Source organism: Mastomys coucha, unplaced genomic scaffold (assembly GCF_008632895.1).
Source record: "Mastomys coucha isolate ucsf_1 unplaced genomic scaffold, UCSF_Mcou_1 pScaffold22, whole genome shotgun sequence".
Classification (NCBI taxonomy): Eukaryota; Metazoa; Chordata; class Mammalia; order Rodentia; family Muridae; genus Mastomys; species Mastomys coucha.
The window spans coordinates 132,729,021-132,756,481 of NW_022196905.1; the positions used below are offsets into that span (position 1 = coordinate 132,729,021).

Below are 27,461 nucleotides of genomic sequence, written 5' to 3' on the forward strand. Positions count from 1 at the left end.
AGTTGCTGCAGAAGGAACCTAGAGTGTCCGCATGTCTTCTTCCCGGCGAGAGGACCACGCGGGCTACACTCAACATGTAAAGACATCACATTAAATTGACTAGTCATTAATACAAGGCATAGGAGTGGCTGACACACTGAGCGTGCTGCTCTGATCTCCTTTCAATAAGGAATTAATGATGCAGCTTCTGAAAGTGTCCAGAATGTCTGCCGTGGCTGATCCACTTGTGGATAGGAAAGTCCTGATGTTTCCAAGGGTGGCATCTGTCACAGCCTGATGGAATCTCCACCTAATTAATCCTGCTCTTTCTTTTCTTGGGTATTACACCTCATCAATCTTTAGTCCCCTTAGTGTTAGGTAAGTATCTTATATTTGAGGAGAGAAAACAAACCACATGGCCTTTAAAGTCTCCACACTTCGTCCTATGAAACCGTTCTTTATTCCCACGATTTCCCTGCTTTGGATCCTCTCATACTGGCAGTGAGGATTAAATTGTGGTGGGTGACACAGTTGCCTGGCAGAGCAGAGTGTCCATGTAGCATGGTCTGCTGCTGCTTAAAGATCCAGGGTCATGGCACCAGATAGAACTGTTCTCTGCCCTGCTAGGATCTGGCAATGTGCTGCCCCCAGTACCCTATCTTCTCAGGGTACTGAGTGGTGGTGCTACCCATTTTCCTAATGTATGCCCTTAAACATGCCCTTAAACACATTCCTCTAGTTAAACTCTTGGGAGGATGGCAAGATGACTCATCAAGTAAACACAGTACTGCCAAGCTAGGTGACTTGAGTTTGAATTTTGGGACCCCAAGGTCTAGCAAAGTGTCCTGGGACTTTCATACTCAAGCACGTGCAAACATCTATAAATACATAAGTTTAAACTTCATTGGTACATATGGTTGTTTGAATAAAAATGGTGCCCATAGGCTCATATCATATATTTGAATGGTGAGTCATGAGGAAGTGACACAACTTAAAAGGACTAGGAGGTGTCACCTTGTTGGGGTAGATGCACCCTTGTCGGAAGAAGTATGTCATTGGCAATGAGCTTTGAGATTTCAAAGCCAAAGACAGGCCCTGTGTCTCTCTTCCTGCTGTCGGCTGATCCGCATCTAGAACTCTCAGCTACTTCTCCAGCACATTTCTGTCTGTGTGCCACCATTCCCCCCACCTTGAGGATACCAGACTAAATGGCTGGAACCGTGAGCAAACCCCAGTGAAATGCTTTCTTTTATAAGAGTTGCTTTGGTTATGGTGCCTCTTCACAGCAACAGAACACTGACTGAGATGATATACCAAGCTATGCTTGAGTGGATCTGATTTTTTTTGTTCTGTTGTTTTTGTTCAATCTGGGAAGAAGAGAAGTTTGTTCAGAAAGAATTTATAAGGAGCTTAAGAAACCTTGAAAGCTATTGTTTGGGGGATTGGAGTCATACTGAACTACTCTGGAGAGCATTTTAACATTAACGCCTGGGTTCCAGATCCTGGATTCTGATTTCACTGGTTCTTTATTCCACTGGCAACTTTTGCTATAATGTCAGAAGTTACAACCATAAGCTCTGTGGTTTGTGATGCCTGAACTATGCATTATATCCATGTATGCTGTGAGGCTTTGTCAAACAGCTTTGCCTGGCTAAAATCAAAGAACAAATTCAAGACAAACTCACTTGTTAGCCTACATTGTTACAAGAGAAAATGTATTCTTGGCTACACATCTGTGTGGATAGCCCTTGCTTTCTTGGGAAGATAACTTAATAACAGAGATTTAATTATGGTTTATGTTGGAAATAATAAAAAAAATCCTGCAAACTCCAAAATGAGTGGGTGTTGTTGTTGTTGTTGCTTTTGTTTTGTTTCGTTATTTAGACAGAGTTTCTCTGTGTAGCCCTGGTTGTTTTTGTAGACCAGGCTGGCTATGAATTCTCAGAGACCAGTAGGCCTCTGTTTGTGCTGGGATTAAAGAGCAAGGAATGGAAATATTTTGCATATATGTGGGATGCATTATACATGCTTTCAAATATTTCCTGAGGTAAGCAATGAAAAGCATGGCATTGGTTTCCTAAATGGTAGTTTTTACAATCAGACTCAAATGCTTGTTTTGATTTTTTTAAGTGAATACTTAAATTTGTTCTTGCAATACATAGGACACGAACAATGTATATAGATTTTTATATACAATTCATAAATTTTCATATAGACTTTATTTGCAAGGTTAAATGCAGACAAAAAGGAAGGAGGTTCTGTCACAGAAAGCCCTGCCTTAATTTACCTGTGAAAGCAAGGCCTTATCACTCTGGCTTCATCTACCCAAAGGTTGAAGCTTGAACTGTCACTCAGGGTGGGACCTTAAGCGCTACCCTATCAGACGCAGTAAACTGAAGGCTACCCAATCCAACACACGGTCAGTGAGGAGGAGGCGGGTTTCCAGCCTTGCGTACATTGTTGCTGACCCCGCCATCTTAGCAGCTGTAGCCGCTTTCTTCTCCCAGCTCTGGTTTCTGGATTGCACCGGGTGTCTGTCGCCGCGTGACTCGCTGGTACCTGGACACTTAGCGCGAGGGGGGCGCTCACCAGAGTCCCGAAATGGTGCGTTTACCCGCGACAGCGTCCCCAGCCCCGAGCCCCGCGTCGGAGTCGCTTGTGCCCCTGCCCCCTGCACTGTGGCCAGGCTGAGCCGGCTTGCTGCAGCTCTGGGGTCTCGTTGCTCGCGTCCGCGAACGGGGGACCCGCAGTGATTCCCGTGGACCCGGGCCGTTGCGGATGCCTCCCAGGTGGGCACGCCGGGGCTGCGGGACCTGACACTGTCCGAGCGCGGCCCGGAGCTTGTCTGGCGCCTCCAGATCTGGTAGGACTTTGGCCAGCATGAGGGATTTGCTGTCTGCTTGTTGGTCTCTGGGCGCTCAAGGCCATCGGCCTCCCCAGAGTTTTGCTGCAGCCGCCGCGCCGCCCCGCCCCCTCTCTTATTCTTGCATCTCCATGCTTGTCCCTGGCTGCCCAAATCACATTCTTGTGATGTATCTGTCTCAGGAGCTCTATGGGAGTCTGTGAGCAGGACCTTCTCCGCCCCCTTCCTCTGCTCTCACTAGCCCATCTCAGCATCTCTCAACACGTTTTCTCCACGAGGCCTGTCCTTCAGGCCCCAGAGTCCCTGGGTAACCTGGAGTAGGTACTTCCCCTCCTCTCGGCTGTGTCCTTGACTCTCCCTCCGTCTTCTGCCTCTGGCTCTCTGTATTTCTAGGGATGGAGTCTAGGAATTCATTCATGCAAGGTAGCGCTCTGCCCTAAGCCAGATAGTTACTTGCCCTTTTTTCCCCTTCACGTTTTTAGTATTATGTATTAACGGTACTTGTAAAGTAGTGACTTTCATTACATTTTATACCTGTGTGTAATGTATTTTCTATACCCTAACCTGTTACCCTCCCATCCCTTTTCCTTCTCCCACAGATTCTCTTCCTCTTTTCCTCCAGTACTTCCCCTTATTCTTAGATGTCTTTTTTTTATGACCCCCCCTCCCAACTTTTACAGGTGCATAGAAAGAGGGTCAGTTACAGGAGCATGGGCCCCACCATTGTCTGTAGTACTATAATACCGAATAAAGAGACGCTGAGCCTCTCCAGACAACCACTAACTGCCTATACATCCTCAAGGAGAAATGGGGCTTTGAGAGCCTCTTCCTAATTTTTACGATTCCATTTCATTTACATATCTTTATTTATTTATTTAAGTGGCGCTTTGTGAGCCGCCTCCAATTTTTTTACAGTTGGTTCACTTGTTTGTTTGTTTGTTTGTTTGTTGTTTTAGACATAGTTTTAACTGCAGCACAAGTTGGCTTTGAACTTAACTGTTCTCCTCCCTAGGCTGGGAACACAGGCCAGCCTTTCATACTATCTGGCCAGAGCCCTGGTACCAGCTGTCCTTCTTCCTTTAACTCTCCCCACTGTGCCCTTGGGAATTGGGGGCAACCCTGAAGGCTTCTCTTTTGGTGGGGTCCTGGCACACAGGCCTAGCTTATGTAGCACGGTATGGCGCTGGGGGAATTAAAGTGTAGTTAGCAAAAGAGGACTGGAGTCAGCGGAGGAGACATGAGAGACAGCAAGACCTGCAGACCTTAAAGGGAGGGGAGCCAGCCAGGTGCTTGGGGGCATGCGTGGCTCATGCACTCTGGAACGGGAGAGGTGGGATATAGAAAGGCAGACTCTGTTAGTCCCTTTCTGGAATTTGGCTGTATAGCACTGGGCTTTCCAGATTTTCCTTGGGTACTGGTCTGGTTCCCAGGTGATCAACGGAGGAATGTTAGGAGAATTTGGATGCAGGAAATGGAGGCAGTACCTTACACCTGAGCACTGCACATATCCGTTTCAGTTCTCTCTATGTGTGCCGTCTTTGTGTCTGCAAATCCGTCCCTGCATCTTTTCATCCTTTGCCTCCTTCTGTGCCTTGTTTGTGGGATTTATTTGTGTCTGATCTTTCAGATAGGATCTCACAGTGTAGCCTAGTCTAGTGGAAAGCATATGATGACCCTCCTGCCATAGCCTTGTGATCCTTGGGGATTTTTTTTTCTGACCATCATATCCATCTCCCTGCCTTATACATCCTCATCTCTGTCGCTGTGTCTTTGGTGTATCTCAGCCTCTGAGAGAGCCCTGCTCTGGAAAGTAGTTTATCTGACTTAATCCCACTCAGAAGGACTTAACGTGGGATTCCAGGAACAGCCATGCATGGGAGCTTCACCTCTTCCCTCTTTTCTTCTCTAGATGTCTCAATCCATGTTCCAGTAAGGTGAGACAGGGAGACCTAGATCTAGGTTCAAATCTCACCTCTAAAGTGGGTGGCCCGGTGGTGCAGGCCAGTATATATAGATTGCAAGTTTGAGGACTGTAAAGTGAGTTCATGGTGCCCTTGGGCAATTTAGTGAAACCTCACCTTAAAGAAAAAGATACAAACCAGTTCAATGATTTGTATGTGTGACATGTGTGGTGTGTTCCATTCCCAACCATCTATCTTTCTGTGGGACTTCAAAGAAGCCAGAACCTGTCTTTAAATTCTGTTCTATAGAATGATGTCACCCGTTATCTGTTGTTGTGCAGCCATAAAAAGAGCAGTATGGGATTGCCATGAAAAGACCAGTGGATACTTTAGTGCACGCAGACCCTCCATTCTAGGACCCTGAGACCAGAAGAGGGATGTGATGTGAAGCTGTTCCCACCATAATGAACGGAAATCTGGGAGAGATGGTGCTGTTGTCCTCTGGTTGCTGAGGATATATGAGATACTAATGGTTCTGAGAGAGGAGGAGGATCTGAGGGAGGACGAGAGTCAATGTGGAAGGTGGTGTCTGAAGGGAATTCTCAGACTCTTACATGCAGTGGTGTGGACTGCCCATGTCCCAGATGCTGCCGACAGCAGGGGCCCCTGTTGAAGTCACTTCTAAGATGTGAGAGAGCAGTGTCTGGGGACCTGGCATGACACAAATGGAAGATCAAGAAGGGAAGCAAGGGGCCAGCCTGTTCTGCATCTGTTTTTTTCTTGAGTGTTCTGCTGTTCATGAAATTCCCAGCTTCTGCAACAGCCTTAGCTGTAGTATCAGGAATGAGGGATGTGGTATATGGATGACCAACTCTCTCGCCTCACTTCTTCCCTGTGGGTAAACTTTTCTCTGAGCCTTTCAGTTGTGTGGGAAGCAAGCTTGAAAATCCAGAATCCTGCCTAGTACCTCCAATGCCTTCTGTGTTTCTGGTAACAAAATCCTAAAATGTCATTTTCCTGTAATGTACCATCTCCTTTTGCTTGTGTGAATGAATTTATAGGCACCACATGCATGCAGTAGTCTGAAGAAGCCAGAAGAGAGCCTCAGATGGATAGGAGCTGGAGTTGCAGATAGTTCTGAGCTGCTGTGTAAGTGCTGGGAACTGAACGTGAGTCCTCTGCAAGAGCAGTAAATGCTCCTTCACTTACTGAGTCATATTTCCAGTCCCATCATCATCATCATTTTTTTCTATAGTATTAAAGCTATTTGTTTCATGTAACATAATTTATTACAGCAGACATGTTTTATCTTTATTTTTTTCTCCCCAAGTCCTAGTAGCTGTAGATATTTGAAGAGTTTAATTCTGTTCATGGACATGACACATGAGAGGGGAGCTGAGGAGACTAACATGTGTTTCTGTCCTGTGTACCCTACAGACAGAAACCTCATGTGTCATTGTGTTGAGCTTACCACTAGAAATCAAAATATGGTGTGAAGTACCCCCATCCCAGCATCTGCACTTCCTCGTATCAAGTGACCACGGAAGCCATGTCTCTGATCAGTTGGAATGTCTAGTGAATGTCCAGCTCTTGGGTTCTCTTCTAGCAGGCAGTCTCATGTGTGTGCTCTGTATGTAGAAGGAATGTCCTGCCATTCCCTCATCTAAGAGACACTTAACTCTTCTTGGCAGTGAATGTGGATAGGAAACCATTTCTCTACTTATAGATTTCTCTTGCATACATTCTAGCTGTTGTGATTGTTGGATCATATGGAAGATCTGTGGATACATTTTTGCAAAGCTTAAATACTATTTTGCCAAGTGACTATATCAATTTTACACATCGATGCCCAACACTAGAGCCCCGTTTTTTCCATGTCTGTTGTCATCTGACCCTTGTAATCTGTCGTTGCTTTGAGGTGGTCATTCTCTTAGCTTTACTGACGCTGCAGGAAGTATGCTTTCTGCTACAACCAAGCCCTTGGGCAAGTTTGTTGCAATTCGGGCTGTCTGAAAGCTTCTGGGAGAGCTGGCAACCTCTGGGACTAGACAGCAATCTGTCTCGTCATCCTTCTCTGTATTCTTGCTGGATTTTAGACAGTTGTTTATCAGGACCTAGGGAGATTTGCCTGGGCCAGGTTGTTTTGTTCTTAGATCTTGGGAGTTTAGCATACATTCCCACAAGTAGATTCAGTCTAAAGCTGAGGTACTCAGTGATTGCAGACTGTCGTATAAAATCATTAATCCAAATCCAGGGATTAATTTCTATCCTATCTTGATCATTCAGTTCTTGAATAAAAGACGCACAACTTTTATTATTTACAATTTAAGCCTTAAATAGCACGTGAGCTGGGCAGATACCTCTGCTATGTGAGCCTACTTTTCTTATAAATAACTCCAAGTTATTACTGACTATCTTTCATTGGGCTGCTCTTAACTCCAATTGGCTAGCTGTCAGGGCCACATTTTCCTAACCCATGGTGACTTCTCCTTCCTCCTCACCATCTTCTGGTTATGTGCTCACAGTTCATCTCCCCTCATGGCAGCTTCCTCTCGTCCTTCTCCCTTTGGTCTCTCCTCCTCCAACCATGTCACTCTAAACCCACCTACCTCTAATCCCTCTAGTAATTGGCTGTATCCAATTTTATTTAACCAGTATTTTAAATCAAGGAACAAGGTTTGCACAACAAAAGCTTGTCAACTTTTTTTTTATACCCATAGGCCTAGACCTTCCATAGGCCTAGACCTTCCAGTATAGAATTTAGCCTTAAAATACATAGCTGCAGACCAAATATCAATAGCAGATTCCTTCCATGAACAACTAATGATCCTAGAGATGTTGTATGGTGAGCAGTGGAGGGCTTCTAAACTCCCATTGAGGCTACCAGAGGATACTATGGTGTTCCCTCAGCTATCAGTAACCACAACAGACTTGTTGGAGATTCCCTACAGGGAGAAGCATGGCCTTAGAGTTTTAACCTGTTTTCTTTCTTGATCCCAGGTGATGAGGCCAGAGGAAATACTTGTATTAGCATATGAAAGCATGATTTTTCTTAGTTTTCTAGAAAGGTGTGTGGGTCCATGTATTCATTATCTTCCCATCCTTTGGATGACCTCAGGAGCGTAGATAACCCTCTTGTATATTTTCCTCTTGTATAGCATCTGATCCAAGTTGAGCTGTTGCTCATGTCTGAACATTTCTGAACCCTCAGTGTGATTGTTTTCTCAGTTAGCCAGTGTATAGAGGGCAGGCAGTTCACTTATGCTTTTAAGACAGAAATGATACATAGAAATGCTTTCTACTTATTGATCCCTGTTTGCCTGAGAAACTTTGTGTGAACTCTAAATTCATAAAATAGGAGTACAAGTCAAACGTTTGTGTTTAATAATCTTATACATATTTTAAAATGGTTTCTTATAATTTTACTAATTTCAAAAGATGAAATGAACTTTGCATACAAGTGAAATGCCTGTGCTTGTTTATGTAACACAACACTAGTCAAATATATGCTATTTTCATACTTAGAGAAGGAAGGATAAAGTTGGCAGAGTATTTAAAATCTTTAATTTTCATGATCAAATCATTCTTTTAATGAGAGCAGAAAATTGTGTGCACAGTAAAAACATTGAAGTGTAAAACAGCATTTCAGACAGTCTTCCTGAAATCGCATGGTGTGATGACATGCTCAGTGCTCGGTGCACATGATATGTGTTTACAGCAAAGGCTGCAATGCAAATTATCTGATGCAGCGTGGAGTTCTGTCCCCAAAGCATGCACCTAAAACCTTGGATTTATTACAGGCCTTTCTGAGTTATAGTTTGGTCACGGTATATTTAGTAATCCTCTCTGTTGCAAAAATAATTTTGTGACCCTACATTCATGTCTGTGACCCTGTCCTCTAGTTTTAAGAATGAGATCTTTTCTACTATAGCAATTGGAGTTGAGCATGCACCCCTGTGCCTTCTGCACAGCAGCACAGTGCCACTCTGACAGTGCAGCTCATGCCTTTACAGACTTAATCTTGGTTCTATATGATTGAGTTTACAGAATCTGGTCTCTTGGAATGCAAACTTTATAAACACATATTCGGCTATAGGTTTTGTTTCTGTTGTAATTCCTTGGCGAGCTCTTTAGTTGTAATTTCTTCAGTCACTATATTAACACAGAAGTAAGATGCTTACACTGATTTTCAACTGTCCCATGGTACAGAATACAAGTCAAGCCCTAGCTTCTGTGTGACACTGGCAAGACACAAACAAACACCCAGGGAAGTGGACTCTATTTCCAGGGCTGAGACCTTGGTTTGACGAGCAGTTTGTCATTGCAGGGGTTGGTGTCATTTGAAGATGTAGCCGTGGACTTCACCTGGCAGGAATGGCAGGAGCTGGATGCTGCTCAGAGGACCCTGTACAGGGACGTGATGCTGGAGAACTACAGCAGCCTGGTGTCCTTGGGTGAGTCTCGGCCCCCAGCAACTCTCAGCCGTTATGTTCCTCTAGGTTGAGAACTGTAAGAATTATTGCAAACTGTTAATATAATACTAAGTGGCTCATATTTTAGGTGGCCTGTTTTAATACTGAACATATTTAAAGAACTGTGTGGCTTGGGAATACTCTGAGACAATGTATGATTATCTGATGAAGCCAGTTGGCAAGTCTGCCAGCTTAGATACAACCTGTTTGTGATAGGAACATTTAAATCCACTCTGATAGCTACTTTGAAAGATTGAATTAATTGTTGTCAAATATATTTATTACCATACTATAGAACATAAATTCTGTGTCCCTTGCCTGTGTACTTGGAGCAGATACTAACCATCTCTTCTCTATGTCCCCCATCCCCCAGTCTCTATCTTTGGTCTGCTCTCGTAACTGCCATTTTCACTATTTCTTTGAGGTCACCTTGAACTTGCAACTATAATGAGGGTATGTGGGATTTTGCTTTTAGTGACAGACATAGTTCATTTATTTTGTCTTTCTTGGGTAGACATCATCTGTAAGAGATCATCTGTTTAGCCCTCCCAAGAAAATGTCCATTTCTTCCTGTCTGGTGAAGCAGTGAGTGTACTTATTGTAGTCAGATGAAGTGACTCTCAGATAGTGGTAACCCAGAAAACACCACATCTCACTCAGTTTTGCCCTCTATGGCACATGCACTTGGGCAGAAGGGGTCTGGATCAGAACCTCTCTTGAGGGATGCATGGCAGTGTTCTGAGGAAATATTAGAGATATCGTGAGCATGGCTTTGCTGGGTTTTGGTTTTGGTTTTGGTTTTGGTTGTTTTTTTTTTTATTTCATTGCTATATTTGGGTGCCAAGGTCTCTTGTGGGTTACCAGTTACTGAGCCTTAAGATAGTGGTGGTCACTGTAGGCTCCGAAAGAGTGGTGTACAGCTTCCTAAGTGTGCTCTAGGGCACATGTTTCTGTTGGTGTGGTGATGCCCAAGAAAGGACATTAGGATGTCAGGACCTCCTTCCTTTGCTTCCTGGCTACAGGAAGGTGAGGGACATAGCCCAGTCATGGCTGCATTTTCTGTGCAGGTGATTTTGAGTTTGGTGTGATCCCACTGACTGATTTTGCTCTGATGGCTGTGTGTTTGGCAGACATCACAGTACTCTGTCTGCCTCACTGTCCTGAAGTGTTTATTGTAGTGGTTCTCAACCTTCCTAATGCTGGGACCCATTAATACAGGTCTTCATATTGTGATGGTTCCCAACCATAAAGTTGTTGTTGCTACTTCATAACTGTAATTTGCTACTGTTATGACTTGTAATGTAAATATCTGAGATGCAAGATGTCTGATGTCCAACTCCTAAGAAAGGGTCAGTCTACCCACAAAGGGGTCGAGACGCCCAGGTTAAGAACCAATAGTTTATTGTATATTCTAGGGACATCGTTATGTCAGGTCTTGCATTTAAAGTTTTGATTTACTTTTGGTGTTCTTTTTCCTCACTGTGCATTTGCAGTGTAGTTCCTCAGGTTGACTTGAACTCCTTTTATATCCAGGAATCTTGCCCTTCTGATCCTCGTGCTCTGTCTCCTAAGTGCTGGGATTTCAGGCACATGCTAGCATACTCCGAACTTGATTTGTTATTTGATTTCTGTGTAAGGTTCAGAGAGAGAAGTCTGTTGCCTCTCATCAACCTGAATAGATGTTACTCTGCAGGATTTACAGATGAGAACATCTCTCCTAGTTGTAAGGTCTTGAAACCTTTGCCTTTCTTTATCAGTCAGGTTTCCATCACTCTGACAGATACCTGAGGGAAATCGTAGAAGAGAGATTTGTGCCGGCGTATAGTTTTCTAAGGTGAGTTGGGCCATGTCACTGGTCCTATAGAGAGGAAGAGCATCATTACAGGGAGCACATAACTACGATACACTGCTTACTTCACAGAAAGCAAAGAAAGGGGGTTCTGATGTTCTAATCCCTTTTGGGGGCATCTCCCCATGACCTCATTTCATTCTTCTACACTGTTCCTGCTAAAGTTATCAGACTGGTAACTATGATGTCAGCATCTGGTGCTCCAAATCCATTTCAAATCCCTAGTATAACCCTGAATGGGTATGGTTCTGTGAGGGGCTGTTCATTCTCTTCCAGTGGCTTCTGTGGCAGTTTCCTACTGACTCTTTGGAGTGGGGTTTGAAGGTAGATATCAAGAGCAACATGTTTGTGCTTCTTGATCAAGATGCTCTGCTACTTTCAGGTCTTTGGTGCTTTTATGTTACGCTTGGGGCAGTGTTTTTCCGTTTACTTGGAGAAGTCTGTAGATTTTACCATGAGGATAGTGTTGAATCTGCTAACCACTTTGAAAGTGTGGGGATTGCTTCCTTCAATATTGCTTCCAATTTGTTAACATGGGATATGGTGACCTCTATTTTGTGTCTTACCCTGGGTATCTCCCGACCCCGTGCATCAAGTCTCTGCGGGGTTCGGCACAGCTTCTCCCACTGAGGCTAGACAAAGCAGCCCTGTTGGGGGACAGGTTTTACAGATAGGCAACAGCTTTAGGGATAGTCCTCTTGCTTCAGTTGTTGGGGAACCCTCCTGGAGATTGAGCTGCACATCTGCTACATAGGTGCCGGGGGTCTTGGTCCAGCCCATGCCATGTACGACCTTTGGTTGGTGGCTTGGTCTCTGAGAGCTCCCAAGGGTCCAGGTTAGTTGACTGTTGGTGTTTCTGTGGAGTTCATATCCCCTTCGGGGCCTTCAGTCCTCCACCAACTCTTCCAAAGGATTCCTCGACCTCTGTCCAATGTTTGGCTGTGGGTATCTGCATCTGTTTCAGTCAGCTGCTTTGATGATTTCATACACATATGCAATGTATTTTCAGTTTTACCATCTGTTATCCTTGTACAGCCTCCTGATCTCATTGAGCACGTTCTCCTTTACAGTCCGTCTACCTTCTCTCCTTTTATGTTTTTTGTTTGTTTGTTTGTTTGTTTGTTTTTTGTTTTTTTTCGACCACTGAGTTTAATTCTTTGCGTGAACATGGAATGTGGTGGGGTTAATTCTTGGAATGTAGGCTTCTTTTTTTCTTGGTTTTCTGAGCCATAGTTTCACTATGTATCCCAGGTTGCTTTGAATTTGCTTCATAGTGCAAAGTATTTTCAAACTTATAATAGTTCTCCTGTCAGTATATTGCATCCTGGGATCTTTCCATCTGGTAAAGGGAAGGGTGTGACCTCTTTTAACTTTTCAGTGTTTGGGAATTTCAGACTGGTATTAGACTCCTTGGTTAATAACTTACACAACAGAGCTTGGGACGTAGCTCAGTGATAATTAACCTGCCAAGCATATTCAAGTCTGTAAATTCAACCCCTAGCACCACAAAATTAAATAAACAGTAAGTAAATAATAAAATTATTGAACCTTTTAAGATTCCTTTCATTTTTTTAGGTTTTTAATTTCTTTATTAAAAATAGACTTTTAGTATACTATATTCTGATCATGATTCCCCATCTCCCAACTCCTCCCAGATCCTCCCCACCAAAGTTGATACCCTTTCTTGCTCCTTCTCATTAGAAAACAAACAGACATCTAAAAAAAAAGAGAGAGAGAGAAATATTTAGGTAGCTATTTTGAATGGGAATGTAAAATTGAAACTTCTCAACATTTTTTTGATTATATATATCCTGTTTTAGTTTTTTTTTTCTCTGTGGTTTTTCTCTAGTTATTTTGTTTTTTTGTGTTTTTTTTGTTTGTTTGTTTGTATGTGGGGGGGGGGGGGGGGTTGCTGAGTCCTTCAAGTTTTTCTCTGTGTAACTTCCTTTACCCTTCATAGCACAGCTTAAATGGAGCAGTCATATTCCATCAGTGAAACGGACTTCTTGGGGATAGTTTATATATCATTTTCCCTTTACAGGGCACTGCATGACTAAACCTGAGTTGATTTTAAGGTTGGAGCATGGATTCCGGCCATGGAGCATAGGAGACACTTCAGTCTGGAGTCTCCCAGGTCAGTGACTGTGAGCTGGGGGAGGGGAGGCAACAAGCACGACTGCTCATAGGATACTGGTCATCTGGAACTTGAACTGTCTTCACCATTTATTTTATACAGTTTCCAAATGAGGAGTCAGTCTGTGCCTTTGGTTGTTGTTGAAGTCTGTTTTCCTAAATTTACTTAAAAAATAAAATTAATCTTTGTATAGGTTCTCTGGGACATTTTTGTTGTTGCTTTGAGATGGGGTTTAATCTAATCCAGACTGCCCTCAAGCTTGCTCTATAGGCAAGATGGAGCTCAAACTCTGCATTTTCCTCTACCTCCCACTATCAGGATGTGTCGTCATACCCAGTCTTATCTGTAGATTTGTTAGATACTTTGCATAAATATTTTATCTGACTTGTTACTTGTCCTTTCTACCTTGTTTAATAGTGAAGAATTTTTACTTCAGTGCTTTGTCTTGATCTGAAGTTTTGATAGCAATAATTAACACTCAAATGCATCTCTTCTTGAAGGGCTTACATTCAGTGAGGGAAAAGCGGAACAGTCATATAATGTACCCCAGTGAGATGAGAGATGCCATGACTATTTACCCAGAGAAAGGCAAAACAACCAGATGGAGTTTTATCTTAAGAAAGGCATAAAGACAACCACACCGTTGAGGAGATACTCATTCATTTTAGTGTTGTGATTACTCTTTTTTAAAAACTTTGAACTCGCTGTGGGGTGGTGGTACGACACACCTTTGATCCCAGCACTCAGAAGGCACAGGCAGAGGCAGGCAGATCTCTGAGTCTGAGTTCCACACACTCTACAGAGTGAGTTCCAGGACAGCCAGGGCTACCCAGAGAAACCTTGTGTTGAAAGCAAGGCAGATGGGGGTGGGGAGAGGGAGGGTGGGGAGGGCGCGAGGGAGGGAGGATTGTTGAACTATGCCTATGCAGACACATGCGGATATCATTTAAAGATGTGACCATGAAGTTAGAATGGGGAAAGGCATTTGGAATTGGTGGCCTAAAAACAATCAACTGAGTTTTTGTTTTTCTAAGTTAGGAAAGAAAGCATTGGAAGTTTAAGGATGGGATTGCAGATAAATTGTTTCTATGCTAATAGATGAATGCCCAATGTCATAGTCACAAATGATAGAATGTTTTCCAAGGAGGGCAAGAGAAAGAACATTTGGGAGCAAGAAAGGGGTGACAGGACAGTATGCCCTAGAATAGAAAAGCTATTGAGAAAAGTGTACACACATCCCAACTTCCAACAGCAAATCCCAAGTGGTAATGAGCTAAATGCTACACCTAGGTGATGGCCATAATGTACAAAGTGCTCTGCTGTCAACTGACTGGCATTCTTTGTCATGGGAGAAACCTGTGGTTCTGGCAAGTGTTAATACAGAGAAGTCACTTCTCTGACAGTGTCTTGTATATTTTGGCTTCATAGATTGAAAAACTAAATTGCATTTATCCACATGTAGAATGTTATACCAGGGCTATCCACTCCTGGGATGTGTATAGCTAAGATCAGTCAAAAACTCAGGAGGCTGGGAGACGTACTGGAAGTTGCTTTGTGGGCTCAAGAAACTTTGTGGCCATGGAAACTTACATAGCGAGATGCAGGCTCCTTGAGAAAGGAACACAGAGTATTAGATATGGAGTCTCATATTTCAGGTGAGGAGTATGCCTTATAGACAGCATCAGAATGTAAGAAGAGTGGGAGCCAGTTGCTTGGCCTCTACACCATTTTCCATCTCTGTATGTTTACTGTGCCTTAGGACTAAAGGATTTCAGCCTAGGGACAAGAATTCATTCATTAGACTTTCACAGCCATCTTCCAACCAGAATGTACTCACTGTTCATTGGGTTCCAAAGGACCTGAGAAACCCACAGTCTCCTTAGCTTCTTTCTGCTCTATAGTCTAACACACTAAAGATACCCCTATGTCTTTTTGCTTTCTATCAGTGAGTTCAGAAATACAGAAGTTTCTGAAGGAATAATATTGCCATACTGGCTGATTCCTTCAAAAGCCTAATTTTTACTGTCACAAAACTTGTGCATGCTTATATTTTTCCTATAGTTACGGGTAGTGTTGTATCTGTTTAAAACTTTTTAAATATTATTTCTATGTCTGGCTCTCTTGCTTTGCTTTTAGCATTTTGATTTCTCTCTTGAGTGATGGGAGTTGGAGCTACAGGTGAACGGGTGCTAAGACCATCCTTTTTGTAAGATGAAAGGTGTTTTCCATCCCCATTCTTTCCAAAGTGACAACTGAGGGCAAAGAATCCTGATATACATGGCAGCAACCAGGCAAATAGTGACACGTACTGGAAAAACTAGGACATCTCCAACAGTCGATTCTGAGGATCTTGGAAATAATAGAGTATTAGGCATAAAATGCAAAAGTGTGGTTTTAGTAATGATCCGTACACTAAAATAGTATTCAAATAAATAGGTTCAGCAAACAGGGATAATGACAGAAAATACAAACTTAAATAACTGAAGAAAGAAGTTCAATAAGTAAAGCAGTCATTGGAAAAGCAGCATTCACTGGAGTAGACTGTAGAAAAAAAGAATATGAGGAATGAAGATAAGGTTGAGAAATTATTGTAGTGAGAGAACCGTACAGGAAAGAGAAGAACAGTCATGACGGCAAAATGTAAGCCCTGTGGCTGTGGTAAGGAGATGCCCTGTGGCTGTGGTAAGGAGATGCCCACTTGGCTGTGGTAAGGAGATGCCCGCTTGGCTGTGGTAAGGAGATGCAGCCTGTGACTGGGAAATAAGTAGACTAAGGACACAGAAAATGTACTCCATGGACTGTAGCTTAAGATTGCATAAACACATGGAAAGAACAAAAAACCCAAACCAGAAAACACAGCCATTCAGAAGCACCTCGCAGTTATAGTTAAAATGCAAAGTACAGAATAGAGAAAGAAGCTTAGAGCATAAGAGACCAGGGCTTAGCTACTGTGGTGGCAAGTCCCTTTAGCCTTGTGTTCTTCTAATCAAAACCCTGATACCAGAGAGCATGGGCTCCTGTGTTTTCAAGCCCTGAATTAAAATAATTGCCAACTTAGTTACCTCTCTCCAGCAGTGTTACTCTGTGAACTGTAAGACTAGTGAAGAACTACAGATCTTTCTTCATGAGTATAAAACATATTGCACAGTGAATGTTACAGGATACCATGGGTACTTCAAGAAGTGTTGCACAGAAACATAAAAGGTGAATGTAATCAGTGAGTGATGGCTCAAGAGTTAAGTGCACTGGCTGCCTTTCAGAGGACCCCAAGTTCAATTCCTAACAACTGATGCCTTCTTCTAGCCTCTGCAGATATTCCATGCACATGGTACATAGACAAAGCCCACAAACACATAAAATAAAAATAAATCTAATCTCAAAAAATCAAAACAATGGATGTAATCAAGAGCCTTGGAAAGAATTATACTCCACTAATAAAAACATCAGGATGAATAAACTGTTAGACATTATTAACTCAGTAAACTAGCAGACCTCTAAGATGGAGAAGAAAAAAATTAGTAATTATTCTTAAGAATAATTAACTGATTTTTCCAACTCGTACCTGGATACTGACAACCTAGATTTAAAGAAAAACACTTCCAGCTGCTGCTTAAATGTGAGTTTATAATACTGGTGAAGACACACTGAGAAAAAGGAAAACTGTTTTAGAGCAAACAGAATATGAAAGAACTCCACAGTAGCCATATTTACATTAGTCAAACCATATTGCATGCCAAAGTAAACCAGAAGTTTTTTGCACATGAAATATTGGACTAGTGCATTATGATGACCACTAATAAGAGAGAATCTATCCAAATTAATCAAATCTGATGAAATGGATTATTTCAACAGATATCTTTGAATTAGAAAAGATTTGTTAGGAATATTTTTAGAATGTGTATTTTAGTAATTGCAGAATAGGAAATTGAACAGACATTTATTTGTACATAAATATGACCTACTAAAATTCTACGAAGTGCCTATATTACATTAATCAATAAGAAGTGATGCCATTGAGGCGACAATAGGGTGCCACAACTAATCAAAGCCCCTTGTAAAATCTCTTTGACTAGTTCTTATACCAGACAGGTAAAAAAGTACGTGTCTCTGTCCATCAAGCTGATTCATAAAATGGAAAAGGAATACAGTAATTTTGGAAACCTGCTATATTAGATATTAACCAGTATTAGACAGCAAGACTAGGTAGGAATCTGAGAAGAAAGCATACATGTAAAAATCTTCAATAACATATCAGACAACAGAATTCTTTAAAACATTAAAAATATGCCTTGTGTTAAGTGTCATTTCATACCAGAGATGCCAGGCAGTGTGATTTATGGAAAACATTATATGTAGTGTAGCATGTGATTAGAATTTGGAACACACTCACATGCTCATTTCAGTTGAGTATCTGATAGAATTTGGCATCTCTTCAAAGTTAAAAAAAGTAGATAACTTTTTCAAGTCGCCAAAGAAAGGAAAATGCCAACATAATATTACAATCTGGACAACTGTGTATGCTGAATATAGAAAAGGAGAAAACATTTTGTCCAAACTAATAACATTACATATTGTATTCCCTTTCATTTACTCTTTTTTTTTTTTTGAGAACTTCATATTTGCACAAATGAATTAGTCAAAGCTTTCCCTTCCATCCAGTTTCTTTCAAATCCCACCATCACTTCTTCCTCCCTCATTCATGTGCTCTACATTTTAAGCCCACTGAATCCACTTTGTGCTACCAGTATGTGTAAGGGCGCAGGGCCATTCATGGAACTTGGATACCTTCTTGGGGGCCACATCCCTGTAGACGCCTCCACTTTCTATCTCCTACTTACTAGCTATCAGTTACCAGTTGCTTCTTAGTTATCCATGGGACTTTCTCAGTCCCTTCTTCATCTATGTTGGGATTTTGGTTAGCTTTATTCTGCAAAGGCTTTATACATATAGTCCTAGCAATTGTGAGTTCACATGTGCAGTGTGGTGCTGCCTTGACCTGAAAATGCTGTTTTAGAAAATCATCTACCACTTCTGTCCCTACGGTCTTTCCTCTCCTACTTCTGTGATGATCCCTGACCTTTAGGAGGAAGGTGTGTGCTACAAATATCTCATTTAGGATTGGGCACTCTGACAGATGAAGAGTGAAGACTGCACTAATATATGCATAAAAAGATAAGTACTTAGGGGGCTATTTAATACTATAGCTATGTTCAAAAACACTAGAAGTAGCTTCGGCCTGACAACCTGTGACCTCCCCACCTACAGGTTCTTGATCCAGTTACAAAGCAAGAGTTCTGTGTCATAGAGTGAGCCTTAACTCCAATTAAAGTGGTTGGTTACTCCTGTAAATTTCCACTATTGAGAAACTAGGTATACCTTGTTAGGCCAGTTATTACTGTAGCTCTCAGGGTTCACAGCTGGCTAAGAATGTTGATATTTTTTTTTCTTCTAGTATTGTGATAGCACTTCCCAGCACTATAAAAGCTAGCCACTAGGCACAAAGCTTCCAGATCAGTATCAGCTTGATTTTTCATATTCTATAGCTGAAGTTTAAAGTGTCTTCAGAAATGGGGTCTTACCATCAAGTTCTGGAGAGTAACTAAGAACAGTAGCAATTTTTTTTTTTTTTTTTTGGTTTTTCAAGACAGGGTCTCTCTGTGTAGTTCTGGCTGTCCTGGAACTCACTCTGTAGACCAGGCTGGCCTCGAACTCAGAAATCCGTCTGCCTCTGCCTCCCAAGTGCTGGGATTAAAGGTGTGCGCCACCACCACCCGGCAGCAATATTTTTTATTGTTGGTGCAGGAGTGGTCTTGTTGATAGTGTTGGGATCACACTATCAACACCTTGAAAATAGATAACCTCAAAGCACTGAACATTTTGTTCAATAGTATATGGTATCTGGGGCATTTTATTTTTTCCTATATAAGGTATCTCCATTCTGTCTATCTGTCTATCTATCTCTTAATCAACCATCTGTCTGTCTATCTCATCCATCCATCCATCACCCATCTATCCATCCACCCATCCACCCATCCACTCATCCACCTATCCATCCATCCATCCATCCATCCATCCATCTATCCATCCTTTCTTTTAGAACATTCCAAAGTAGGTTTCCATGAAGCTTTTAAAGAAAGGTGTTTCAGTGTTTGTACCCCACCCTATGTACCTCCGCCTCTGCCCTGTCCTCTAACCCCAGCCTCACTGAACCTTTCCTGCACCGTTTTTCCCCTTTACTCATTTATAACACTTGTTTTATATCCCCCATTCCTCTTATTTTTGTTTCCTGACTTCTATAGGTCCTCCTATTTAAGCACACACATTTGAAGATTCAGAGCTAGCATCCACATATGAGAGAACTTGGGTTATTTTTCAAAGAGTAATCTATTTCCAGCTTCATTTATTTACCTGCAAAGCTCAAAATTTAATTTTTATTTATAATGTAAATTTTTAATTTTGTGTATATATAAATAAATATATCATTTTAATTATCTATTCATTAGATAATGGACAACTGCTCTTATTTCAATTTCCTAGCTTTGAACAGTCATGCCTGTGTGTATTAACCATTACCCTCTACAATAAGTTTGAGAACAATCTAAAATGTAGATAGAAACATACGTGTTTAGAAGACAGTTCAGTAATGTGACCATTTAAAAGACCATATAGGTTCTTTCTTAAGGACTCTGATTTCTCAAGCTGTGAGCTTGGATAAATTATGTCCATAATTTTGTACAGTATATTTATAGTAAAAGACACCTAAAATGTATACTTAACATTCTCTATGTACAGGCATATACCAGTCTGGAATCTCAACCTAATTTCTTAGCATTTATTTTTAATAAAATGGTTTATTTTCAAAAATGTGTCTTTATCCAAGAGGCAAAGAGATTTATAGAGCAGAAGCTGGTTTACAGGGAGCTTCTGGAGAAGCTGGTTTACAGGGAGCTTCTGGAGAAGCTGTCCTCTAGTGTGAGAGAAAGGTCATTGTAAGCCATAACCAATGGAAGGCAGACCCTGCTGTGGCTTTTCATGCAAAGGAATCAAACTCATAGTAAATGTAGAATCATCTTTTTATGAACCTACATTTTTGCTCCTAAAACACAATATGAGGCCTGTGTTTTGTAGCTGAGAATATTAGTAGCTAGTAAAAGAAAATCTTGCTACCTCACATAAGGAGATGTGATAATAGAGAGTGTGTGCACAATTACGGTTATAAAGGGCTGGAGCTCAGGTTAACAACACAGTTAAAAATCAGTGTGCCCAAAACAGTAGCGAAGAAGTAGGTGAGTCACTTCTTTCCATGTATTTCTCAAGAGTAAAAGTAGTGAAGGAACATGATTTAGGACTGCCTTACCTTTGGTGTAAAATTTCCCCCAGTAAGCTGAAGAATCATGAAGAAACGTTACAATTATATTTAAACTGAATAAACAATATATTTGATTTATGGATAATGATTTTTTTTGAAATATTGTTTCAGGTGTTCTTGAAGTGTATACTCCAAATGAGAGTTGCCTGGAAAATTCAGAGAGTCATATGTGGCCAGTGGGAAGCATCAACAGAAATCTTTCAAATAAAGAGATGATTGAAGTAGGTAAAATGTGAATGTGAACACAACCTTCACATAGTGATTGTGAACATAAGGAGAATTGCTCAGAAATGGTTTTTAAGAAACCTAACCTGTGGCAGAATGTGTCTGTAGTGAGCCTAATGGTATGCTAACTCGTGACAAACCTGATAATATAACTGATAAACCCCTCTGGCACCCTCAGCATCTTATTCTCCCTAACAAGGTTGAAAGTTCACATCATGACACTTATAAAAATTTGACTGGGGATATACATCTACACAGAGACAATGTTATTGATACCTAAAAAGTTTTATATTTAAGAAACCTCTAGTTTCATGGATTGGAAGTCTTTTTGATTGTGTAAAGTTAGCTGTGCAAAACATATCTCATGTAAGAAAAATATTGCATATAACTGGACTCAGAACAGAACGTGGTGAAGTATGGGGCTAAGAGATAGCTGAGCGGATAAGAGGACGAGCGGTTCTCTCACATAACAGACTTAGGTTCCAGCACATGTTGTGTGGCTCTTAACCAGCCTGTAACTCCAGTTTCCAGGGTAATAAGACACCTCTGGACTCTGTGGGCACCTGCTCCTAAATGCACATACCCCTACATGTACACATAATTTAAAGTGGTAGAAAGAAGTTAATCTTAGTTGAAGTGACAAGTTGCACAGCAGGGAAAATTGTGAGTGTACTTTCTGTAAAACCTTTCAGATGTTATTATCCTCACAGAATGTTAGTTAGTACATGCTAGGGAAAAGCCCCATTGATACAAAACCTTAACAGATTCTTTTGTCTTAAGGCAGAAATGAAGGTTCAACTAGAACTTCACCGAGGTACCAAACCCTATGAATATAAGCCACATATGAAAATGGTCAGCCTGCCGTCTCAGCACAGCAAACAGCGTGCATACTATCCAAGTATGAAACCCTATGAATGGAAGGAGTGCCAGAAAGCTTTTTGTTACAAGTCAGGGCTCACCCAACACCAGAGAACTCGTACAAGATTGAAGATCTATCAGTGTACAGAATGTAGGAAAGCTTTCCCCTCCAAATCAGAACTCACTGTGCATCATCGAATCCATACTGGTGAGAAGCCCCATGAGTGTGAAGAATGTGGTAAAGCTTTCTATCGTAAGTCAACCCTTACAGTCCATCAGAAAACTCACAAAGGTGAGAAACCTTACGAATGTAAAGAATGCTGGAAAGCTTTCTATTATAAGTCAACCCTCACTGAACATCAGCGAATCCATACCGGCGAGAAGCCTTATGTGTGTAAAGACTGTGGCAAGGCTTTCTTCTACAAGTCAAACTTAACTCGCCATCATAGAACTCATACAGGTGAGAAACCTTATGAATGTGAAGAGTGCAGGAAAGGTTTTTCCTCCAAGTCAGAGCTCACTTCACATCATAGAACTCATACCGGTGAGAAGCCCTATCAGTGTGAAGAATGTGGCAAAGCTTTTTACTGCAAGTCAACCCTTCGAGTACATCAAAAAATACATACAGGTGAAAAGCCTTATGAGTGTAAGGAATGTCAGAAATCTTTCTATTATAAGTCAACCCTCACGGAACATCAGAGAACTCATACAGGCGAGAAGCCTTATGAGTGTAAAGACTGTGGCAAGGCTTTCTTCTACAAGTCACAGTTAACTCGCCACCATAGAATTCATACAGGTGAGAAGCCTTATGAATGTGAGGAGTGCAGGAAAGCTTTCTCCTCCAAGTCAGAGCTCACTGCTCATCGTAGAACTCATACGGGTGAGAAACCCTATGAATGTAAAGAATGTGGCAAATGTTTTTGTCGCAAGTCACACTTAACTCTTCATCATAGAATCCATACAGGTGAGAAGCCCTATGAATGTAAAGATTGCAGGAAAGCTTTTTTCTGCAAGTCAGGGCTTGCCCGACATATGGGAACGCATACACATTGTACTAATACAAAGACTAGAGAAAAGCATTTTCCTGCAACTCACAGCTCAGTCAATATCAGAAATGATATACAAGTTAGAAACCCTGTGGCTATAAAGAATGAAGAAAAACTCTCTACTATAAATCAGTCTTCACTCCATATGATGGACTTCTTAGAGTTGAGAAGTCCTATAGATCTACATAATGCAGGAAGACTTACCTTCTTAACTCATACTTCATTCAATATGAATGAACTCAGGTGAGCCACACTAATAACACAGAAGGCTAGAAAGCATGCACTCAACCGGGATCACTTGACATCAGAGAATGCCTGTAGAAAGGTTACAGCAAAGAACTACCACAAGGGAGACCTCACTCAACATCAGAAGAACATTTTGTCTGGAAAGAACACAGGAAAGCTCTACCATAGTTGTCTCAATGTTAAGCAACTTATACATGTAAAGAAGCTTAGGAATTAAAAGCCAAAACTTTTGAATGGTGAGTCAGGTCTCTGTTGAAACCTGCAATGAAAAACCCTGAGAATGTATAAAAATGACAAAAACGTTTTCCAATGTAGACTACTATATATGTACTAACTTTGAAAAACAAACATTTAAGGGACCCTTGTAAAGAAAATAGGAAAATTTTGATAAGTCAGATCACATTCTTCATCAAAAAAGTCATACAGGTGAGAGACTATGTACAAATAAATTTGCCATGTATAGTAGTACTTGCTTATCTTCCATTTCATTGACACATAGATATTCAAAACTAGGGAACATCATATTCTCTCCAACTCTGGGTGGGCCTAGAGTGTTATAAGGGCATGTATAGAAACATGATGTAGTTCAGAAGTGCTGTTGCGGTATGTTGAAAATGACTGGTACGAGGCACTGCCTTATTATGTAGGACTGCTAAAATCACTGGTGATCTGTGTTCTCTGATTCTCATCTTGCCAGAGAAAATGTGGTAAATCTTCTCATAAAGTCATTTTAATCTAACAGTCAATGCTATAGGGGTCCAGAAATTAACAGTGCTTATTTCCTGATCTCAGAGAAGTGATGGTTAAGATTGGTAACATTTATATCAAATTAGTAGCACAGGAGAGATCAAGGTACATGGGATTTGTACCACACTTTGCAGATGCAGAAGGGAATCTAGACCAGTGCCTAAGATAACAAACCAAGTGAGTGTTAGAGCCAGGATCAGATGTCCTATCTCAGCTCAGTGTCGCTTGCACTAACCCTGCACCATTTTACTTGACCAAATTTATACAGCTTGCTGTTAGTGGATGAAAGGAAAACAGTCTTCATTATTATTTTCCAACTCTGGGAGAAGAGAATCTAAATAATAGTGTCGTGAGTCTTTTAAGCCAAGCAACAGCCATCTCTGGGAATTCAGCTGTGGCCTCTTGCAAAAGCTCATCCCAGCCGGGCTTACTAATGGTTAATCTCTCCTCCCAGCATCCGACTGCTCCCTACCAACTGGCAGCTCTGCAAACTGCCTGGGGAAAAGACTTAGAATGAGTGCCAGGAAACACTAGGGGATGGGGCCACGTCCTCCACGTATGCTGTTTTGGAAAAAATCCCATTCCTGCTGAGTAAGGCTTTCCAGACGTGACCCACTAGGGGCGGTGTACCCATACTCTTGTAAGCAACCCTTACTCACACTCTGTCAGGAAGCCAAATAAAGTCATTGGTTTATTTATGAACTTTGATGGAATCATGGCTCTGTTTGTGATTAGTACCTTGGGGTTGGGGGGGATAGAGATTGCTTCACATCTCCCCCCTCCGAAGGAATTTATAGCAACATGGAGTCACCATTAGGATGCCTCTGGATCTTTCTGAAGGATTATGTGGATGTGAGTGATCCTGGAGTCAGAGCTTTGGGGGAAAGAGTCTGTCCCAAAGGTTTAGGAAGAAGTCTCAAAACCTCAGTACTTTGAAAAAGTCCTTCCAGAAGAGTCTCAAGTCTGAGCTTAGGATCTCGGTGCATATTGTCTGCTTTTCAGAGTGACATTATCTTGGCAAGATGCAAACCACCCGACCTGGAGCATGTTTTGAGTGTACAGAAGTATGAGGCTTTCACTGACTTAGAGTTAGTTTCTAGTGTGTGTAGGTAAAAGGTAGCCTGTGTTCTTCCTAAATCTGGGAAAAACTGGTGGCTAGTACTCAGCTTACTGTGTGAGTCCACATGTTCCCAGCCTGTGTTCAGAGGTTTAGATTTATGACCAGTTCCTGTTTTCCTTCTAGGGCAAAACCCTGGCATATAATGATTAACCTTTTACATACACATCTGACTATACAAGGTCCTGGAAATAGTGCGAATGGTAGAGGGTATGGCAGCTGTGACATAAAGGGGATTTTGAAAGACTTTGGCTGCTTGCCTACCAGGGCAGTATTATGTAGTTCTGAAAAAATGCAAATGATGAACAGCTAGCTGTCTTAAAGTTCAGGTTAAGAATGGGAGTGTGGTAGTCATGTAAACAATGGTTTACATCCTTGCCTATACTAAAGGCTCTAGCAAGAAGTCTGAGAGGACACTATCTACTTGTCATCACCAGTGCCTTGTAACATTCTCAACAAGCACAAAAGTATATAATCCCATGATTAAACATGGAGCCAGAAAAGAGACATTTCAAGCTATATTTAAAGAAATAGAACGATCCTTTCACAGGGGTTACCTAAGAGCATTGGCAAATAGAGGTATTTATATCATGATTCATAATAGCAAAATGCCATTATAAAGTAGCAATGGAAATAATTTTATGGTTGGCTGGTAAGAGCTAGTTAGTACCTGAATTCCATAGGATTAATTAGTAGGACTCAAGGATACAGTAGTTAATGTGCAAAATGTTTAGAAGTTCTTTCAAAGTTAGGCATTCACTTATCTTACTCAGAGAACCAGAACCTTGATAGTTACTGATGTAACTAAATCTGAATCTTTAAACAAATATCTACCCTACTGTACGTGGAGATATTACTGTATTTCACATTTTAAATGTCAACTAGATGTTGGGAGAATCACAGTGGATAGACTAGAATAAGTGAGGATATATGTATGACATACTCATTGAAGAAGTGATGGAAGGTGCTATGTTGAATAATATAACCAGGCTTGTGACTGTGTTCTTCAGATATTAGACTGCACAAACTCCTCCAGTTGCCGAGTGTGTTGTTAATCACTGGTATACAAGTTTGCAGATGTCAAGGTACTCTTGAAAAGATATATATTATTATAGATAAGTGGGATCGATTCCTAGAATCTAATTGAACAATTTGTAAATAAAATAAAAATGCTCTAGCAAACACTGTGCCAGTGTATACTTGGGATCATCAATATGAACCTATCCCCATTCCTTACTTTGTGATGGATCATTTGTGAATGTATTTCCCTGCAGTCCCTTTGAACCAATATTGATATATTCTCTTGTGTTACAATCATGCACATGAATACTTATTTCTATATTGTGTCATTGATAGGAGAATATCAACTATATTTACCAGCTAATTTTACTAAGTGAATAATAATAATTTATATTTAAATTTTTATTAATGAGTATTCACTTATTCTAACTTTTTACAGGTTGGGGTTTTAAAGATTTTTTTTCAAGTTAAAATATATTCTTTTCCTTCTTCCCTTTCCTACATCCAACTTTTCCCATGTGCTCCTTCCTCTCACAAATTCATGGTCTCTTCAGTTTTTGTTACAGATGTGTGTGTGTGTATTCCTAATTATATAAATACAATCTCTTCAGTCTGCATAATGTTACTTATATGTGTGCGATTTTAGGGTATTAGATAACCAATTGGTTGGTATGTTCTCCCCTTGGGAAGATTATTTCTCCTCTTCTCAGCATTCCTTAGTTATCTGTAGTCCTCTGTCTAGAGTTGGGACCTTGTGAGATTACTGCCTGCCCCATGTTAGTATGTCTGTTGATGCTATCCTTTAAAGAGAGATTTTTAAAATTGTATGCATATGAGTGTTTTGCTTTCACTTAAGTTATTAAACCGTGTACATGCTTGCTACCTGCAAATTCCAGAAGACGTTGGATTCTGTGGAACTAGAGTTAGATGGTTGTGGGTAATATGGATGCTGAGAACTGAGCATAGGTCTTCTAGAAGCAGCAAGTACTCTCTGCAGCCCATGCCACTAGTATTTTAGCTTACATCTACATTGATTTCTCTAATTTCTAAACATATTGAGGATAATTTATGATATTAAACACTTATAAATGTTCTATACAACATGGCCATTGAAGTCTCTCACTTTTTTTTTTTTTTTTTTTTTTTTTTTTGGTTCTGAGCTGTCCAGTTTTTCCTTTAATTTTCAAAGTATTTGAAGATAGCCCAAGTTTTAATCCTATCAATTGGGAGGTAGAGGCAGATGGAACTCTCTGAGTTCAAGTTCAGCCTCGTCTATCTAGTGAGTTGCAAAACAGACAGGGCTATGAAGAGAATAAAACAAAGTAGTTGATCTGTGTGACATGGTGAGGTTTCTCTTAGAGTGTTATTTCTTCTTACCCTAGTTTGATGAATAATCCTTTTTTTAAGTCATTGCATTTTAAATACTTTTTAAAATCATAGCTTTAGGCAAATTTGAAAAGAAATCATACATACATTGTATATCTCCCATCCATTTGGTGACAAGGATCTATTCCCTTATTAAATTATCTTTTAAGTTTTAATGCTGATCTAGTGTCATGTGAATAAAATTCTTAAATACTCAAAACAACAGAAAGATCTGTCACCCAGATGAGCTAGCACCCAGTACATCTGTGC

At 40.9% G+C, this 27,461-nt stretch overlaps 1 protein-coding gene across 2 annotated transcripts; it reads left to right on the forward strand.

Moving 5' to 3' along the window:
• Window positions 1–2,430: 2,430 nt before the first annotated feature.
• On the forward strand, window positions 2,431–26,653 carry LOC116068621 (zinc finger protein OZF-like). Of its 2 annotated transcripts, XM_031338433.1 has the most exons (5): window positions 2,431–2,583; window positions 9,071–9,197; window positions 13,106–13,198; window positions 20,679–20,788; window positions 21,573–26,653. In XM_031338433.1, the coding sequence occupies exons 1-5, from the start codon at window positions 2,581–2,583 to the stop codon at window positions 22,941–22,943; spliced, it is 1,704 nt and encodes a 567-aa protein (XP_031194293.1). In that variant the 5' UTR covers window positions 2,431–2,580; the 3' UTR covers window positions 22,944–26,653. The 2 variants fall into 2 exon arrangements, with proteins under 2 accessions (XP_031194293.1, XP_031194294.1); XM_031338434.1 differs by lacking the exons at window positions 2,431–2,583; window positions 9,071–9,197; window positions 13,106–13,198 and having other exon boundaries at window positions 20,676–20,788; window positions 21,577–26,653.
• The last annotated feature ends 808 nt before the right edge of the window (window positions 26,654–27,461 follow it).

What these genes read in the sequence shown, in the direction of transcription:
- LOC116068621 (XM_031338433.1), top strand. An exon ending in CAGCAGCCTGGTGTCCTTGG is followed by an intron (nt 9,198 to 13,105) that starts GTGAGTCTCGGC and finishes TTCCCTTTACAG; the next exon opens with GGCACTGCATGACTAAACCT. An exon ending in CAAATAAAGAGATGATTGAA is followed by an intron (nt 20,789 to 21,572) that starts GTAGGTAAAATG and finishes TTTTGTCTTAAG; the next exon opens with GCAGAAATGAAGGTTCAACT.